At 43.8% G+C, this 20,164-nt stretch overlaps 1 protein-coding gene across 2 annotated transcripts in view; it reads left to right on the top strand.

Annotated features, from left to right (window-relative positions):
- Window positions 1-20,164, top strand: part of INO80 (INO80 complex ATPase subunit) — a 123,474-nt gene that overhangs the window by 79,150 nt on the left and 24,160 nt on the right. For both annotated transcript variants that reach the window (XM_039537807.1, XM_039537806.1), the window contains 2 exons: window positions 385-610; window positions 10,198-10,325. In XM_039537807.1, coding sequence (XP_039393741.1) covers window positions 385-610; window positions 10,198-10,325 — 354 coding nt within the window. The remainder of the gene's footprint in view (window positions 1-384; window positions 611-10,197; window positions 10,326-20,164) is intronic.

The following is a 20,164-nucleotide window of genomic DNA, read 5'->3' as shown; positions in this document are numbered from 1 at the left end:
TGTGCAAATCTGGACTCTGACACGTAACTACTAGACAGTGAAGAATTCAAACCAAACATAGATGAAATGAGCTATACAGTGACAGTGCACATTATTTGATCTTAGTTTTGCCCTCCATCTTGCAACAGTTGGCACTAAGTATAAGTCAAAGTACAGATTATCAGAAAGGACAATAATTCATGCCTGCGCATTGACTGGGCACTTTTTTTGCATCTCTCATTATTTTAAATCAGTTTAAGATGGTATTACTATTTGTATTTTAACATAATGACTTTGCTTTTAAATCTTGTCCCTCTGGAAACTAATTTAACTGAAGACTTTTTTTGTGAGAAGAGGGAAAATATGAGTATATGTATTCATTATTTTACTTGTGTTTACTCATAGGTAATAGCAGTGCCTCTGGATTTCTACTGCAATGATAAAAGTGCAGAGTATGAACATAGGGCATTTAAGGAAGGAGGAAGTCTTGAAGCAAAGCAGTGTATATTGAATGGGGCACCTGAACTAGCATCTGATTACCTGAAACGATGTTCCCAGTTCTTCCCAGAGTATCCGGGAGGGTTGTTGGGGGTCAGGCCTCAGAATGGCTGGTCTTTCATCAGGATACCAGGTGAGTTTCTAATTCCTTTCTAAATTTCTATAGTGGAATAGATTAATGGGACTAGGAAAGTAAGGTCATCTGTTCTTTTTCCTTTGAGTGAAAAAGTATCTCTTTAAATTCTGATTTCTACTCATACGTTGTCTGGAGCAAAGCAGCCAGTGGGGGCAGAACTAGTTTAACGCAACCTCTTCTGGTGCTTAACTCAACAGGGCCGGCCTTTGGGGTGGGCGGCCGGGCTGGCTGCCCAGGGCAGCCTGCCAAAGAGGGCAGCATGTGCTGGCCCAGCCCCTCTTGGCCAGCGGTCCCAGGACGACTGCTCCTCCCTGCCCCTTCCTCCCCTTCCACTTGCTCCTGGTAGCCAGCTGGCAGCCAACGGAGGGCTCCTACCAGTGATGGGCGGAGAGGAGCCCTGCTCCGGCCCCACCTCCTCCCCCGAGAGGCTTGTACCACTTGGTGGAGCAAGCGGGGGGGAGGGAGGCGGCAGGCCTGGGGGTTTCTGGCTGCCATGCACCTCGAACAGTTGGACTCCCCAGTGGCGTGGCCCCTGCCTCCTCCCTGGGCCCCTGCTGGGCCTGGGGCAGCACTGGTGGGAGGGTGCTATGCATGCGGCTCACCCCTGTGCCTGCCCCGCCCCCACCATTATTCAAATGTGGAGGCTGGGGAGTGTGGGGGTCCCGGACCATGCTGGGCAGTAGGCAGCACCAGCACCCAGTGGATGGACACCCCAACCAGTGGGTGCTCCTTGCTCCAGGTAAGCCCCCTTGGCTTGGGCCCCGCGGAACAACTAGAGTCCCTTTGCCCCCTGCCCCTTACCAGCATCCCTGGGGGAGACAGACCTCTCCCAGTTCTTCCTGCCCCATCCCCCCACCAGCATCCCTGGAGGAGACCCAGTGTCCCCTACCCCTCACCAGCACCCCTGGGGGAGACAGACCTCCCCCAGTTCCCTCTGACCCATCTCCCCACTAGTGCCCCTGGTCTAGGGAGGGATGTGGGTCAGATCCAGTTCAGTCTGGGGAGGGATGTGGGTCTGGTCCAATTTGGAGGGTTGGCCTGGTCTTTTGGGGGCACAGCTGGTCCTGATCCTAGCCTTGGTGCCTCTCTCCCTGGGAGGAGGACTAGCAAGACTAGTATGAATAATGATACTGTAAATAAAATGTATTAAAGTTTTTCATATTTTTTATTTTTAAAATGTTTTAAACTGTTTTTAAATTCGCCCCAACTTCATACAAAAATTTAATTCAAGCCTTGGTAGTTCATATGAGAAATGGGAAGGATGAGATAGTGTGATGGTTACCTTTTAGTGGGAGCAGCATATGGCTGGTGTTTTGGCCAGCTTTGGCTTTTGTTAACTGTTTTTACTCTCTCTCACACACGGTCTCCCTCACGCAGTCCTTCACACACACCCCCACCCCAGGGCTCCCTGCATCAGGTCACTTTCCCCACCTGGGCTGTGAGGCATTAGGAGCTGCTGCTCTCATGCCCTCTCCTTACGCAGCCCAGGCGGGGAAAGTGACCTGGATGTAGGGAGCCCAGATGTTGCTCCTTGCTCCCCCCCTCACAGCCCTCTAGGAGTGTGTGGGGCAGAGGAGCAGCAGTCCAAGGGGGAGCGAGCAGCAATGCCAGCTGCTTCGTGCATCCAGGTCAGTTTCCCCAGGAAGGGGATGCAGGAGCTAGGAGCGAAGGGGGTGCAGGAATTAGGGGTGCAGGAGGGGCAGCAGGCCTGTAGGGCAAAGGAAGGGAGGGGAGCCTGAGGAGCCCGGGGGGGGGGGGGCACCACACCCATGGGGGCCAGAGGAACCAAAATGCAAGTTCGTCCAGGGTGCCATTTTCCTGTAGGCCAGCCCTGTAACTCAACCAGCGTTTTAGGCTATAAAGAGATGTTTTTGATTGCTAACCAACAATACTAGGGCTTTGTTTTTTGTCTGTCCCCTGTCCTCCTGCTGGGCACATATTCAAAAATACTTTTTCGATCACTGCTCCAGAAAGAAGACTCTCTAGAGATTGGTGGATAGACGCTCATTTCACAAGTGCCTCTTGTGAGCAAGTCCACTGAGACACTGTGGTATTGGCCTAGGAGGTCTGTTTGTCAGTCCTCTGAACTAGAGGATAAACATTACTCTTGCAGCAGTCTGCAAAGAAAAGGCAAGATGTGGGGAACTGAATAAAGGATGAAATGGCCTGAGAGGCAAAGGCGGGCGGGGGGGAATGGGATGATTCACTGGATTTGGACTAGAAAAATCTGTGTTTGCAACATGGCGGATTCACTTAAATTCTGGGGCCGGGGAAGAAAAAGATATCACTGCAATAATAAAGCAATCTCAGCCTTCATTTTGATCCTCTTGATTAGCCCATAATTCTGAGCATAGGTAACTAGCTCCCAGTTTGATTTGCTAGTACCACAGTGACATTCAGTAGCTGGAAATACTGTTACTTTGCAGAATGATGGACCTGAACCGTGGCCTGCATGAAGCACTAGAGATTTGAGAGATAAGCAAGAGGAAAAACAGCTCATGCTGCCAGAATGCTAGCTTGTTCCCAAGACCCTTTTGGGTCAAGGATCTTTGGAGGGGGATATGAGCAGGGTAAAAGGAAAATGGTTTTTGCTTGCTGCTTTCTGGTTTACTAAGATTTCTCATAAGGGAATTGAAGACAGGTTATCAGAGGGGTATGTGTGCGTGCGCGCACGCGCGCACACACACACACTCTCACTCACTACTTAGTGGGGCTAATATACCTGCTGAGAGAGTTTCAGATTAGTCTGATTTATACCATGTAGTGAACTCTTATGCTGTTTGGTCTCCAGCAATTATACAAAATCAAAAGGTTAATTACTGCAGCTAAAAGAAAATGGGAGAGATAAGTGTTGGGGTAAAGTAGGTGGGAAGGCATGAAAGGAGAGGTGCACGAGTATAAGAAAGTTTTGTGGCTGAGGTGGATCCCAAAAGATGAGGATGTGTTCTGAAAAAGTCTTGACATCCCATTCTGCCACTTGCAAAAGCTTATAAAAGAAAAAAGTTGGGATTAAATATTGTTTGAATAACAATATACAAGAATCTTGTGGGTGTGCACTCATTGTAAATAACCATATGTTGATTGATGCAGGTGCAAGGTTAAGCATATGGGTGTCAGGGAGAGAGAGAAACAAAGGTAAGCAGGTGGGTGGTGGAGGAAGTGTATGCTGAAACTGCATTAAGCAAGTGGATGTTGGTTAAGTGAGAAATAGAGTAGGTTTAAGTTTGAGTGCTGAGAAGGGACATAGATGCAGGGACAGGGGAGCAGTGTGTATGTATGGATGCAGGTATGATCCAAGTCATTATGGAAAGTGAATAATGAAGCACCAAAGAAGCAGTTTGATGCAAGGATAAAGCCCAGTGAATGTAAAATTGAACTGTGGGTGCAAAGCTTTAAAATAAGTAGGTACTGAAGCCGCTTCTATCTCTCTTAACCCTGTCCCCATCTCTCTCTGACTGAATTCCCACTACCCTGGCAGCAGACATAGTTGTGATCACTGTGGGAATCTCTTGAGGCTTTTCCTGTTCTTTCAAAGAAAAATGGTCCTGGATTAAATGGCAGGAAGCGTCTGAGTCCTTTTAGCATCGATAAAAAGCACTGGCCTCACTGGTTGTTTACTGTGAGAGCCAGCTAGCTCCTTATTGACCCCATTGTGCTCTGCAGACTGCCTGGGGGGGAGGGTCACTGGAACCCAGACTCGTTATCTCTTTCCTCCTATATTTTTATATATCCAGAGGGGCATTTTCTAATTCCCCAGGGGTCCATGTGTCCGGCCACAGTCATCAGCCAGAACTCTCTCTGAGGTTTTTCTGAGTCATAATCATTAGTGATTATCTGTTTTCCACAGGCAGTAGTATCTATAGCACCCCCTCTCAGCCAGCTTAAGTCCATCCCCTGCCTGGCTGGTTGGTAGTCTTTTATTCTGTTGACTGAAGAGGCACCATTAGGTCCGCAGCCCCTTTCCTGCTGATGTTGATTATAGGACTGACTGCTTTTCCTCCTCTACTTTATGTAGTAATAAAGAATTTGTTGTTGGGCACAGTGCAATCTGTAAGTCATAGGACTGGTTGAATTTTTTTAATGAAAAATAAAATTTCAATGGCGACATTTTGTGCTGGAAAAAAATCACTTTAGTTGACATTTTCTGATAAAATTTCAAAATAAAAATTTTTACAGTTTAAAATTTTGAAATTTTTTATTTTTTTCAAAATTTTAGAGAAATTCCACTCACTTTTTTAAAAACTTTTTTTCTACAGGGGATAAGAGGGAATGGAGAGGAAAAGTAAAAACAGTGGGAGAAAGTGGGTAGGGAGAGAAAATCCTTTTAACTTTTTTCTAGTAAACTACTCAATGTTGCTTTCTATTGAGGATAAATAGAGGTGGAGAGGGTATGTAAGGGTAAGCCCGACCATGGCTTTGCAGAAGCGGTCTGTGATGCTTCTTGAACACTAGGTGGCAGTCTTTGAACATACAGAAATTTTTGGGTTTTGAATACTCAGTGTTGTCATGATAGGACACGGCAGCACAAAATTAAAACAAACCAATTTTCTCTTCCAGATATAAAAATATTCCCTTTGATACTTTTTTCTTGCTTTCCTGTTGGTTGTATTCCTTGAGGGATGTCTGCCTAAATTCTCGGTAGTTTAGTTTGTTCTGTATGCCAAGAGATTGAGCAAAGATCGGGATCAACATATTATTTTTGTACTTCTGACTGTTGACAGTGTGACTTCCTTCTCACCTGACTTAGAGTCAAGGGTTACCTTCTGATAAGTTGTCCTTCACTCCCAGTATGCATCCAGTTGTTTGTAATTGTTTAAAACATAGTAAACCATTAAAGGGAGATGGTTGGAGCCAGTGATGAGGCATCTAATGTTTCCAGTTACCAAAACTTAATCCTCTATTCACACTTGTTAAGAGATTGCAAAAGAAAAGCAATAGTATTTTGCCTTTTGAACCATGCCAAACGTTCTACTTAAGCACTACAATGGAATCCGTTAGTTGGGTTGCTTGTCTCAGCATAATTTCTTTTGGCAATCTGACTGGACAGATTTTACATTTGAACAACCACTGCTTGTTATTTCACTTCTTCCTCTCATACTCATCCCACTTATAGTTAACAACCACATCAGCTTTTTATCATGTCTAGCATCTTAGTGTTTCATAACTAATGACGCTAAATAATTTAATTCATCCTGCAGTGGAAAGCTAGCAACTGGAAGAACAGCAGCATTAAATGGGTCTTCATTTAAAAGTAAATTTATACCTTTTTTTTTTTTTTTTTTTTAAAAGATCCCAAATGTGTCAACTTAAACCAAATGGCTCTTAAAGCATTTAATCTGTCACTTACCTGCCAAAGCCTGAGTTCAGGGTTCTGTTTTTCTTAAGAGTTGATGAAATTCCTAACATCATTATACACCTTTGCTCTGTTTTAGAGGTAACTAATGCCATCATTTGCAGCTGGAAAACATCTGAGGGCTTAAATTCAGGTATTGAACTGTGTATCTTCTTCTAGTGCTGGCCCCTATGTATATTTCACTGCGGGTGCACATGCGCTTCATGCGCTTGGAGTCAGAGAATTCTTACAAGCAGTGTCGGTCGGTCTACACATGTGCCCTTGCTCTCCTCATGCCTCAAACTAAAGGTATAAAGGGCAGAGAAGATCAACCACCTCTCCAGTTCCTTCTTATCACTATGTGTCATGAGTCAGAATCTCCAATGTTCAGAACGGTTACTTCATTGTTATTCTTCGATCTGTAAATATTTTATATTTTGCCTTTACTGTATTTTTTGCTTAGTTTTTAATACAGTAAAAGCTGTTTTATCTGGCATGTTGGGGGAATAGGGGATGCTGGTACGGGAAGAATGCTGGTTAACTAAGAAGGAGGGAGTTTGGGTGTGGGAGCGGGTGCAGGGTTGAGGTGTGTGGGAGGGGCTGTGGAATGTGGGCTTTGGGAAGGAGTTTGGGTGCGGGAGGGGGATTGGGGCACAGGAGGGAGTACAGGCGGGTGCCGGATCCAGGGGCGCTCTCCTCGGGTGGCTCCCCACAAGTGGTGACCTGTCCCTGCTCCTAGGTGGAGGTGTGGTAGGCAGGTCTGTGTGCTGTCTCCGCCCATAGGCACCGCTCCGCAGCTCCCATTGACCGTGGTTCCCAAGCAATGGGAGATACGGAGCTAGTGCTCGGGGCAGGGCAGGAGCAGCACTCAGAGCAGCCTGCCGCGCCTCCGCCTAAGAGCAGCTGGGACAGGTTGTGGCTTGCGCGGAGCCACCCGAGGTGAGCACCCCCTGGATCTGGCACCCCCATCGCGCCCCAGCTCCCTGCCCTGAGCCCCTCCCACACCCAAACTCCCTCAGAGCCAGTGCTCCGCACCCCCTCCCGCGCTGCAATCCCCCACCAGTCCCGCGCTAACCTGACTATAAACTGGAATTTCAATGAAGATCAAAAATGCCGGTTTATAGAGCTTTTTGGTTGGTGAAGTGCCGGATAAAACAGCTTATACTGTAATTTTAACAAGTTAGATTCCCTGCCTGGGGGAGCACCCACCTCCACCTGCCCCAAGGAGGACAGAGACTTGTATCACATCAGAAGATGTTTTTCTCTTCCTGAGCCTCAATTTTTCCCATCATCGGGACCTTCTTTCACTAGGGAGATCTCTAAATGGATTTCTGGCTGTATCCTACTCCTCTATCAGCTGTCACATCTTCCTACCCTATATGGAGTAAAGGCTCATTCTACAAGAACACAAGTAACATCAGTGCACTGCTACAGGAAGTATCTCTACTTCGCATTTACAAAGCAACTACATGGAGTTCCATCCACGCGTTCACAAGACATGATGCTCTAGTACAGGACTCCTCTGTTGACACATCCTTTGGTACAGCAATCATTCAGATGGCTGTGCCACCTGCATTGTCGCACCTTCCTCCTACTTGAGTACTGCTTCTCAGTCACCCACTGTAGAATACACATTGGGACCAGCACTCAAAAAAGAAGTTACTTACCTTATAATATCTGGATGTTCGTTGAGATGTGTGATCCCTATCTATATTGCACTACCCGCCCTCCTTCACCTCTGCTTCAGATCATTCCTGGATTTGCGGTAGAGAAGGAACTGGAGAGGCGGTTGCTCTGCTCCATCCTTTATACCCTCAGTTTGAGGCATGTGGGCCCATGTCTGGACCAATAGACACTGCTTGCAAGAATTCTCTGACTTGGCATATGCACGCAGTGGAATACATTTAGGGACCATGCATCTCAAAGAACCTCCAGTTACTAAAAGGTAAGTAACCTGGTCTTCTTGGTGACTACATCTCTAGATTCTGTAGTTGGAGGAATCCAGAGAGAAGGTTTGAAATCATTGAAGCAGTGAACCTAGTTTAGCATGTTTAAGTCCTGGCAATGCAAGCACGTTTCCATCAAATGACCTCCATGAACATAAGGGAGGAAGAGACTGATTGTTGATTGTGCACAAAAAAAGAGCATTACGAGAATCTAAACAGGACAAAACGAAGGTGTGGACAAAGGTGTCTGTGTCAGTAAGAGAGAAGTGTAAAGACAGTGTCGCTAATGTGGTAGAAATAAGCCCAGAACGTAATAAGTAATAATTGGAGATATATGAATCTCCTAGAACTGGAAGGGACCTTGAAAGGTCATTGAGTCCAGCCCCCTGCCTTCACTAGCAGGACCAATTTTTGCCCCAGATCCCTGAGTGGCCCCCTCAAGGATTGAACTCACAACCCTGGGTTTAGCAGGCCAATGCTCAAACCACTGAGCTATCCCTCCCCCATTTAGATGTCAAACTAAATGACCATAAAGGAGGCATTATGGTCATTTAGTTTGACATCCTGCATAACAAGGCATAGAATTTAGCCCAGTAATTCCTGCATCAAGCTTTTAACTCAGTCTGTGATAGAATACATCTTTTAGAAAGACCTTCGGTCTTGATTTTAAAGACTCCAAGACATCCCTTGATAAATTGTTCCATTGATTAATTATTCACCGTTACAAATTTATTTTCTAGTCTGAATTTGTCAAGCTGTAGCTTTCCACTCGCTGGATCTTATGCTTTTGTCTGCTTGATTAAAGGGCCCTCCACTGTTAGAAATGTTCTCCCCACATATAGGTATTTATAGATGACTAAATCACCTCTTAGATGTCTCCTGGATAAACAAATAAATTAAACTTCTAACATCTCTCACTGTAAGGCAGGTTTTCCAGCTCACTCGGTATAATTGACCTGTCCTTATTACTTACCACTAATAATTTTGTGCTAACTGTAGACTTTGTCATAAATGATTTTATATTTTCTTCCACATCATATTATTAATAAACATATTGAATAACATTGGACCAAGAACAGATATTTGCAGGACTCTACTAGAAACATTCCTCTTGGATGAGTCCTCATTTATTAATTAATTTATTTATTTATTTTATTTTATTTTAGATCGAACAGTTAAGCAGTTTCTAATCAATTTCATATTTTCTACACGGATTTTTTTATAGTACTATTTTTAATCTGAATGCTGTGCTGTACTAAATTAAATGCCTTACAGATATCTGTTATGTTAGCACATCACTTCTGGGCTAATCGATATGTTGACAAGTCCGAGAGGAAAAAAAAAAAAGGGGGGTGGGGGGTGGGTAGGAGGGTACCTGCTAGATAATAGGAAAATATATGCTCAGAATCTCAGGACTCTGCTACAACATGAACTATCTGCGGTTATCACATTCCATCCTGATTATAAGCCTAGGATTCAGGCATCAAAAGGATAAAGGTATCTGTAATCTTTCCAGCTGAGAATTTTTGGAGGAAATTTCTCCACCACCACTGTTTCCCTCCTCCGGTCTCCTTTTCAGTGGTAGTACATTGCTTATGCGTGGAATCTGCAAACAGAAACTCCTTCCTGCCCAAACTGCTGCTGCAGTGCTGAAGAAGAGAGGCTATGAAAAACTATATTTAAAGTGTCTTAAAGCTTGTCTGCTGGAAACTGCTCTTAAAAACAAAAAAAACTAGAATTGAGGGGGGAATCCAGGCAGTGTGTGAAGGATGTTTTGTTTCACAATGAACCAAATTGTTTCTGTGTACTAGTAATATTGCTGGTCTTGTGCATGCATCACTAATGTGAATAATATAACCAAACGTCAGAGGATGGTAATAGCAGATGTCCAAAAGACAGAACTTTGATGTCTGTGTGGGATAACATGAAGAGATTGCTTATAATTCTAGTGTGGACATAATCCCCCGTGATACAAAGGGAGAGGCCTTGACAGTGGGATGTGGCTATCTAAATGAGGATCATGTCTTATTTGTTTGGACATGATTCCCAGGTTGGGGAGGGATGTAAATATTACTGAGTGGGAGCGCTTATATGCCAGTTCCAGCCCAAACCAGCAAAAGTTACTATAAACAATGAGGTTAGACATGCTGGCCCGAAGGAAGCTTGCAGCTCCCCCAGTCCCAGTCACTTTAGGAAATGATACTGCAGTGAAACACTACAGAGCTTCAGAAATAAATCCTTTATAGAAGCTTGTTAACATGCAGCTGTTTCAGCTTTTTACTCATTTCTCACCCTCTCCTTCTCAGACAAAGAGAGCCTGATCACGGACAGTGGGAAGCTTTATGCTCTTGACCTTCTGTTGACACGGCTGAAATCTCAAGGACACAGAGTTCTTATCTACTCTCAGATGACACGAATGATTGACTTGCTAGAGGTAGGTGGTGGATTCTGAAGATAATGATTTGAAATCTAGCTCTTTTGATACAATAATTGTAATTTGGATCAGGCAAATATGGCATACAATTATTATAGGGATGCCCAGGAAACACATTCTCATACAGAAGTTTAATGGACATTAATGATGAGTGTAGATGAGGTATGAAAGGGGGAAGATAATGGTCAAGGATGAAGTTGGTATTCGTTGCTGAAATATCTTCAGTCTCTGCCTCAGAAGTGACATTTCCATTGGATTAGTTTCTTGGGTAGATGAGAAGAGTCTGTCTTAGAGGAGGTATGGGTGAGAACCAGGATCATAAACCAGGTGGCCTATTGGTAGAGCTCTTAACTGCTGTGTGGGAAATGAGTTCACGTCTCGGTACCCTGTCTCTGTGGCTGCAAGGTATGAGAGTCCTGCCAAAACAGCACATGCATCCCCCGGAAGAAGGGATGCATTGTGTCAATCCATGCCAGCCCCTCCCTTTCAATGAAGGATCAGCATTAATAGCTTTGTGATTTTGCAGTCCTCTCCCACTGGAAAGATAGTGACCATGATGCATGCTAGGTATGAAATGGCTTTGAGGTTTCAGAAGACCACTGGAGTGTGTGTGTGGCTGAGGGTGAATTTTTTAGACTGAGTAGTGTGGCTGGCAAATATGAAAAACATATGAGGTAGTGCAATTTCAGTACTGCTGGAACATCAGGGTCCTGTGATCATTCAGGTAGCCTCACATAAGTGCAGGTGGTGGTTATTAAATAACATTTTATATGCTACAGTATCTCTGCCATGTAGTCAAGACAACCAGGAAAGTATTTTCAGGACTTAAAAAAGTGCAAAGGCTGAATCAACATGGGGTATAGATCACAAATTTGGAGTCTACTAGGAGTACAGCTGACAGGAGGCTTGGTAGCCATCTGCATGCTTAGTTGTATTTCTACTGCTATGAGAAGATCACACTTCCGAATGACAGAGGGATATAAGGCTGTCTTTCTGGATCTTGGCCAATTCCCCAGCCTGCTTCTCTTGCAATATGGGACGTAGTTCAGTCTTGTCCCCAGACATTAAAGGCTGTCCACACCCCAGATTGTACCTCAGAAGTCAAAGTGGCAGTTTAGTGCTCTCATCTTGTCTGTTAGCATTCTAGCTTTTAAATCTTGTTGTGGTGCACCAGTGAGCAAACTTTTCCCCCATGATATCTCCTCTCCCTCAGGGAACCAACATTTTCCAGGGCTCTGTTCCCCAAACAAGTCCACCTGTCAAGATCTCTTTGTTTGTCCTCTTCCCCATCAGGGCAGAGATGCTTGTGCTGAGCAAACCAAAGGCCAACAAGTACTCCAATTGCAAGAAAATTCTCTCAGGAACTATGTCACTGCTGCTCCGAGCCCTTTGATCCTTGCTTTACCAAAGGAAGGGACTGGACTGCACATAGGGGTGTTTTCTTCTCCCGGTGGTAGCCAAGACTTCTCAACAAATATTTTTGTAAAATGTGGATCTATCCTCATTGATGCCGGGGAACAGCAAACCCAACACACCTCGCTAGAAAAGGTGTTCTCAAATGCAAGTCCCATAATTTCCCAGGTCTTTTCAAGCCACCTATAATATATATATATATATATATATATATAGGTGCCTATCTTATAGAACTGGAAGGGACCCCGAAGGGTCATTGAGTCCAGCCCCCTGCCTTCACTAGCAAGACCAAGTACTGATTTTGTCCCAGATCCCTAAGTGGCCCCTTCAAGGATTGAACTCACAACCCTGGGTTTAGCAGGCCAATGCTCAAACCACTAAGCTATCCCCAGGGATATACATTCTACCTCAAGTGGGTAATTGAGTCACTTGTGCAGTAGTCTGGCCTACGGTCTGACTCTTCTTCTCAATAGGAGGCTCTTAGCTTTTCTGGCATCTACACCTGCATTGCTTCTCCAGTTGCGTACTGGAGCACTGAGGAACAGAGTCTTTGTTTGGAGAATAGAGGGCATTACTTGCCGCCTTAATCCAGAAGGGTGTGGAGGAAGTGTGTACGTGAAAGCTTAGTGTCGAGTTGATGGAGTATTGTGAATCCACTATGCAAAAGCATTTAGGATGTGGGATGTATCAAAATGTACAAGTTAAGTTAGATGCACCAAGGCTGATAGATGCACCAAATTTTTTGTTCTGAGTGCACCTATGTGGTAACAGGAACATGCACATTTATTCTCTTTGCCCACCTTTGCCTGTCAGCTCTCTTCTCATTAGTGGACATGATAATGAAATAGGCAAGGTTTAATTTTCTGAAGACTTAGAAGTTGAATACTCATGTTTTTCACTATTTTGACCTCTTCCAATAACTCTGCAGATAGATAGAGAAGTGGGATGGCATGTGAATGTGCAATTCATTGGACTATCATGTGCCCTCCCAACATGGGTGTGGATTTGTTAACAATCACTCATCAGAGAAGCTGATTATTTTTTCAGGGTTTCAGCCCACGCTTTAGGGAGCGGATATTTGTGGTTCAGAAAAACTATTGAAAAAAAAAATAATGATGTAAATATACATAAAACATTGGGCTTCTCAGCCTTGATTGTGTCTCTGTAAACATAAATTACAGTTAAATAGAGGGTTCTGCACTTCATATCAGTGTGGAAAAAGTCAAGTGCCCCTATTTAGTACAGTTTTGTAACAGTGGTGTCTTCGCTTCTAGTGAAAGAGAAAGCTTAATGAACTAACAGAAATACATTTTGGTTAAAGCAGGGGCTGAGAATCCGTTGTGGATACTATTTCTAGTTCTACAACTGATTTGCTCTGTGACCATAGGCAAGTAACTTGTCTAGGCTTGTCTATAAGTTTAGATGACAGGGTGGTAAAAAATGTTTGACTTCTTTACACTACAGCTCTACCACCAGTGGAAAATTATGGATCCAGTTTTTCCTAAGGGTGTAGATGTACCCTTAGTGCTTTAATTCCCTATCTAAAAAGATGGAGAAAACGCTTACCTACTGTGGTTAGATGTTTGGCTGTGGGTGTGTGTTCTCCCTGTGTGCTGCCCCAGCTCTGCACAGACAGCCAGCACATCAGACCTCGAGCGAACTGCCCAATAACCACAAGAGCCGATCAAGTACAAAGGTGCCAGGCCAGGTTTATTGTTGACAAAGCATGGTAATAGCACCTGGCAGACTCTGAGGTTACTAAGACATGTATGCCCGTGACAATGGATGCAGCTCAGTGAATGGCGGGACTTTCCATTCTTCCCTTGGCTGGACAAAAATACTCCCTCTGCCATACATCTTTATTCCCTGATACAAACAAGTTAGTATTGCCTTTTTTCTGACATAGTTAGTTACTGCTCCCTGACATGGCTAGTTATCACCTTGTACATGTTGATTCGATCAAAACGTCTTTATTACGTACTGTTATCCTGACCTTATCTTTTAGGAGGGGTCAGTGTGTTCCTGTTATCCTTGGGGAATGTTTTTGTACCATCTTTATTATCAGGATGTTCTGGTACCACTTAATATTGGGGTGTGTTTGCGTGAGTATTCTGTGCTTAGCACTTCTGAAGAATGTGTATTTTCGCAATATTAGCCCTGTTCGTGCCAGATTCTGTGAGCAGGTCCTGCCTTATACTAGGCCTCTGATACAAGAGCTTATGTCTTCCTACTAGACCTACCACATAGAGGGGTTGGAAGACTTATTTAATGTTTGCACAGCACTTTGGAAATGTTAAATATTCTATATCTGCTGCTGCTTATTGTTGTTTGTTAAATGTTCAAAAATGCTTGAATACTCTTGGATGAAAGGCACTACAGAAGTACAACATATTGTTAATAGTAGTAGTTTATTGCTGCTTCTCTGGTTCACTGAGTATTTCAAGATAATATTTTGGCAAAGGTATAAGATAAAATTAAAGAATACATCAGTCAAGAATATTTCAAGACGGGGAAACTATAATTAAAGTGCAAATACAGTATTCAACATACTTAAAAAGAAAAGAAAAAAGTATGTGTGTGGCAGGGGAAGGGGGAATAATAATGCAGATCTGATGATTCCTCCTGGCTCATATTTTTAATGTTCTGTTTATTTAAAAAACATAAAGCTAATTACAGGTAATATCCATAATAAGCAGTGGCTAAAGGAATTAAATGTTAATTCGACATGTAACCAGAGCAGATATAGTAATTATAGAAACTAATGAAATCTTAAAGAAAAAATAACCTACCCCCAACCAAAGTTTTTGCCCCAAAAGAGAGAAATGCTGGAGACTCCATGAAGTCCTCTAAGGGACTTCACTATTACTATTGATTTTACATGGAAAGAATCAAATACTGCAGTGATAGATGGCAGTGTAAAACCTTAAGATAGATAAATAGTAATTATGTGAAGTGGTGCCACTAATTTAAAATGAATAACTCCCTGTGTAGACAATCCCTAAGTCCAATACCTAAGCACAATGGAGCACTACTTTAGCAGGCTAGTAGAACATCCTGTTGTATCTAGTTAGTGCAGATTTTATTATAAACTGAGTTCCCTGATTTATGTGGGTTTGTTTTAGAAATTAAATGTTCTTTCAGTGTCATTTTTGCTCTCTGTATATTGACAGATTCTGCATATAGACATAATGGCTTTGTCCACGCTACAAGCTGGGGTGTGATTCCTAGCTCGTGTACACATACATACTCACACTAGCTTGATGAGAACTAGTGGGAGTATAAATAGTGGAGCTGTGGTAGCACAGGCAGTGGCAGCCATGCTAAGTACATACCCACACAGTTCAGGCAGGCTTGTACTCAGCATGGCTAAGCCATGCTGCTACTGTCTGTGCTACTTGCAGCTAGCACTTGTATGTGTACTCAAGCTGGGAATCACCCCTTGCTTATAATGTAGACATAGCCAGTGTAGTAATTTTAAACCATTTTATCATGTTCATGACATACTAATGGGGGTCACTGCTGTATATGTACAGCTTTCATACTGTTAAAGAGGAATCCACCAGCAGCTCTACACAGTCTTTGGACTGTGACTCACAGATTGTCTGAGAGTACAATCAACAGCTACAGTCTTCTGCGTATGAGCAACATTTCTTCCTAAGGATACAACTCAAGTCTTGTTCAGAGGGGCCTAGTTTTAGGGGGAGAGAGGTTTTGCTAGCTATTTATCTTCCTCTGTAATTTCTGGGACTGGGGTTGTCAATTAATCGCAGTTAACTCATGCTATTAACTCAAAAAAATTAATCACATTAATCACAGTTTTAATTGCACTGTTAAACAATAGAATACCAGTTGAAATTTATTAAATATTTTGGATGTTTTTCTACATTTTCACACATATTGTATTCTGTGTTTTAATTGAAATCAAATTGTATATTATTTTTATTACAAATATTTGTACTGTAAAATGATAAACAAAAGAAATAGCATTTTTCAATTCACCTCATACAAGTATTGTACTGTAATCTCTTTGCTGTGAAAGTGCAATTTACAAATATAGATTGTTTTGGTTTTGAGTGCAGTTATGTAACAAAAACAAATTGTAAAACTTCAGAGCCTACAAGTCCACTTGTTCCTACTTCTTGTTCAGCCAATTGCTAAGGCAAACAAGCTTGTTTGCATTTACCAGAGATAATGCTGCCCTCTTCTTAGTTACAGTGTCACCAGAAAGTGAGAACAGGTGTTTGCATGGCACATTTGTAGTCAGCACTGCAAGGTATTTACGTGCCAGATATGCTGAACATTCCTATGCCCCTTCGTGCTTCAGCCACTATTCCAGAGGACATTCTTCTATGCTGATAATGCTCATTAAAAATGTGTTAACTAAATTTGTGACTGAACTCCTTGGGGGAGACTTGTATGTCCCCTGCTCTGTTTTATGCACATTCTGCCATATATTTCATGTAATAGCAGTCTCAGATGATGACCCAGCACATGTTGTTCATTTTAAGGACACTTTCACTGCAGATTTCACAAAATGCAAAGAGGGTACCAATGTGAGATTTCTAAAGATAGCTATAGCACTCGACGCAAGGTTTAAGAATCTGAAGTGCCTTCCAAAATCTGAGTGGGATGAGATGTTTAGCATGCTTTCAGAAGTCTTAAAAGAGCAACACTCCGATGTGGAAACTACAGAACCCAAACCATCAAAAAAAGAAAATCAGTCTTTTCCTGGTGACGTCTGACTCAGATAATGAAAATGAGCATGTGTCAATCCGCACTGCTTTGGATGGTTATCGAGCAGAACCTGTCATCAGCATGGACGCATGTCCCCTAGAATGGTTGTTGAAGCATGAAGGGACATATATATTTTTAGCACACCTGGCATGTAAATATCCTGCGATGCCAGCTACAATTGTACCATGCGAACACCTGTTCTCACTTTCAGGTTACATTGTGAACAAGAAGCGGGCAGCACTATCTCCTGCAAATGTAAACAAACTTGTTTGTCTGAGCGATTGGCTGAACAAGAAGTATGTCTAAGGCTATGGCTACACTTGCACTTCAAAGCGCTAAGTGTAGTCAAAGCGCCAGCGCTGGGAGAGAGCTCTCCCAGCGCTGTCCGTACTCCACCTCCCTGTGGGGAATAACATACAGTGCTGGGAGCCGCGCTCCCAGCGCTGGGGCTTTGACCACACTGGCGCTTTGCAGCGCCGCACTTTGCAGCGCTGGAGAGGGTGTGTTTTCACACCCTGCTGCAGTGCTGCAAATTTGCAAGTGTAGCCATGGCCTCAGTCAGTGGTTCTCAAACTTTTGTACTGGTGACTCCTTTCACATAGCAAGCCTCTGAGTGCGACCCCCCCCCCTTATAAATTAAAAACACATTTTTATATATTTAACACCATTATAAATGCTGGAGGCAAAGCAGGGTTTGGGGTGGAGGCTGACAGCTCGTGACCCCCCCCTCCCATATAATAACCTCACAACCCCCTGAGGGGTCCCAAACCCCAGTTTGAGAACCCCTGGACTAAGTGGACTTGCAGGCTCTAAAATTTTACATTGTTTTATTTTTGGATTCAGGTTTTTTTTGTACATAATTCTACATTTATAAGTTCAACTTTCATGATAAAGAGATTGCATTACAGTATTTGTATTAGGTAAATTGAAAAATACTATTTCTTTTGGGGTTTTTTTTCAGTGCAAATACTTGTAATAAAAAATAAATATAAAGTGAGCATTGTACACTTTGTATTCTGTGTTGTAATTGAAATCAATATATTTGAAAATTTAGAAAACATCCAAAATATTTAAATAAATGGTATTCTATTATTGTTTAACAGTGCGTTTAATTGTGATTAAAATTTTTAACCACTTGACAGCCCTAGTTATTTCTTAATCCATTGTTAAACATTGCCTCCCATAGCTGCCTATAGGGAAGATAGAGGTACTGCTTGAGAGCCTAGGCACTGGATCTGTTCTGATAGATTTAGTGAGGCGTGTGCAACATATGCTCAGCCAAGAAGCTGTAGGGCATTTCTGACAGCCTGCTTAAATTGGCTTTTAGCTCCTCTTCTTTCTCCCCCACTTTCCTGTCCTGTGCTGTGGGCACTGATTTTTGTGCTGTTGTGTTTGATAACATCTGCTGAAAGGGAGGGGTGGAATGTTTAGGGATGCAGAAGGCTTTCAGGTACTGCCAGTTCTTTAGAAATTCATGCAGCAGTTTAGATTGTTTCCTTCTAGTCTGGAGTTTGCTACTCATCTTAGCTGACCGTTCTCTTTCCCCTCACAGAAATTAGAACAGAATTAAAAATGAGAAAATACAAGACATTTGAAATAGTAGGATCGCTCCTACACGCTTGAGTTGGGGGGTTTACATCGCCTGTCAGATGTGACTAGATCTGCATTACAGGGGCTCTTTGCATGAATGTGAGCTGCCACTCTTACAGCAAGCTGAGTCAGTGAATTGCAACATGAACAGACCTGCATTTTTGTTTCTGACAACACCAAATAGAGATTGCAAAGCCAAGTTGCTCACATTAAATAAGGAGGGGGTGTGAAAAACAGTTACCTAATGATAGAGACATGTATAGATTCTCCTTGCAGTAGTCTCCATGAGAAAAAGAAGCTTAAATCTACCTATAGCCTTTGCATCAGGGAAGAAGCATTATTAGTGAGTCTGCAAATTTTCCTCAGCACTTCACAGCTTGCTTTTCCATGAGACCAGTCGCAGGCACCAACTTTCCAAAGAGCTGGGGGTCGAGCACCCACTTGCTCTTGGAAAGTTGGCCCCTGTGACTGCTCTGCCCCAGGCCCTGCCCCCACTCCACCCCTTCCCCCAAGGCCCCACTCCTCCTCTTCCCGCCCTCACTTAGGGTGACCGGACAGCTAGTGTGAAAAATCAGGACAGAGGTTGGGGGTTAATAGGCACCTACATAAGAAAAAGCCCCAAATGTCGGGACTGTCCCTATAAAATTGGGACATCTGGTCACTCTACCCCCAGTCCAGCCCCGCCTTGCCTCTTTCTGCCCAGTTCCACCCCCTCTCCTGAGTGAGCTGTGTCGTTGCTCCTCCCCCCTCCCTCCTGTAGCACATGCTCCCCTGACCGTCCCCTCAGTTCGTTGTCAACCGTCCTCGGCTGGGCAGTGCTCTCCTTGATACTTTCTGGGGGGCGTGGGGACAAAAAACCCAAAGTTAAAAGTTACATAGGAACTTCTTTTTAGTCTGTACTTAGTTACATGGTTTAGTTAGTCCTAGTCTAATCATAGTTGCATAGTTTCGTTAGTTCCTCTTAGAGGTTTTTCTTCCAAAAGAAAGAAAGAAGAGAAGAAAGAAGAAAACTTGCTTTCCTTAACCCCCATTTGGGAACAGTTTCTACAGTTTACCATTACAATTAACTCCTACTCTTATCTCTCAAGAGGGTGGAGAGGCTTTACTGCAATCATGCCAGGCTCAACAGGATTTAAAAAGTGTGACTCCTGCCGTGAACCAATGTGGGTCTCTGAGGGCCACACATCCTGCATTTGCTGTCTGGGAGAAACTCATATCGCCCAGAAAGGTGCACGTTGCACCAATTTAACAACAAGGACAAGATGTGACAGGGATCTCTGCTTGAAAATGCTTCTGCTGGAGAAATGCCTCCAACCTCCACAAGAGACTTCCTCTGGGGAGTCTCATAAACCAAGATACCTGAGCTCTGATAAGGCTCCAACTTCTAAACTGTCAGGAAGCAATTCTCGACCTCTCCAGCAAGGGTCGCTCAGAAAAAGAGAGCTTCCCCAGTGAGGTCTCTACCCTCAATGCTCCACTCATCCAGAGTGAGCACTTATGAGGCACCGGGCTCCTCCAGCACCGTCCCTCAGCGGACTCCTGCCAAGCCCCAACATGTGGCACCAGAGTTGAGACGTCAAGTCTCCTCCACAGCACCGATTACCCCGGTGCAGAGTGTGGCACAGGCAGCAGCACCGCGATCAATGCTGCTGCCACCTAACAAGCCAAATCCGGCACCAGTCAGTGCTCCAATGGTCGACCGCAACCCCAAGGCAGGACCAGCGCAACTGCTGCGTCCTGCTGACATAGCAGTTTCTTCGTCACCACTGCTTGGCACCGAACACTCCCCGAGCTACATAGCACGGCACCATCCTTCATCTCTTGCACCACTCTCCATGCATCGTGGCGAGGAAGGAGACATGCAGACAACTGCTTCTCCTTTCAACGTTCATCCCCATCACAGATGAAACCTATATGGAATACTGTGTGAAGCCGAAGCCTCATCTGAGCATTCACAGCCCTGGTATGCACAGCACTGGCCTTACCCATTGCCACCTTACCCCATGGAATGGCCACAATGGGGCCCCTGGCCCACATACCAGAACCCCTAATCTAGTCCCCCTTCCCCAGCAACAAGAGGTTCCAGAATACACCCAACATTA

Source organism: Mauremys reevesii, linkage group 4 (assembly GCF_016161935.1).
Source record: "Mauremys reevesii isolate NIE-2019 linkage group 4, ASM1616193v1, whole genome shotgun sequence".
Classification (NCBI taxonomy): Eukaryota; Metazoa; Chordata; order Testudines; family Geoemydidae; genus Mauremys; species Mauremys reevesii.
This window is presented reverse-complemented; position numbering and strand designations above follow the sequence as displayed.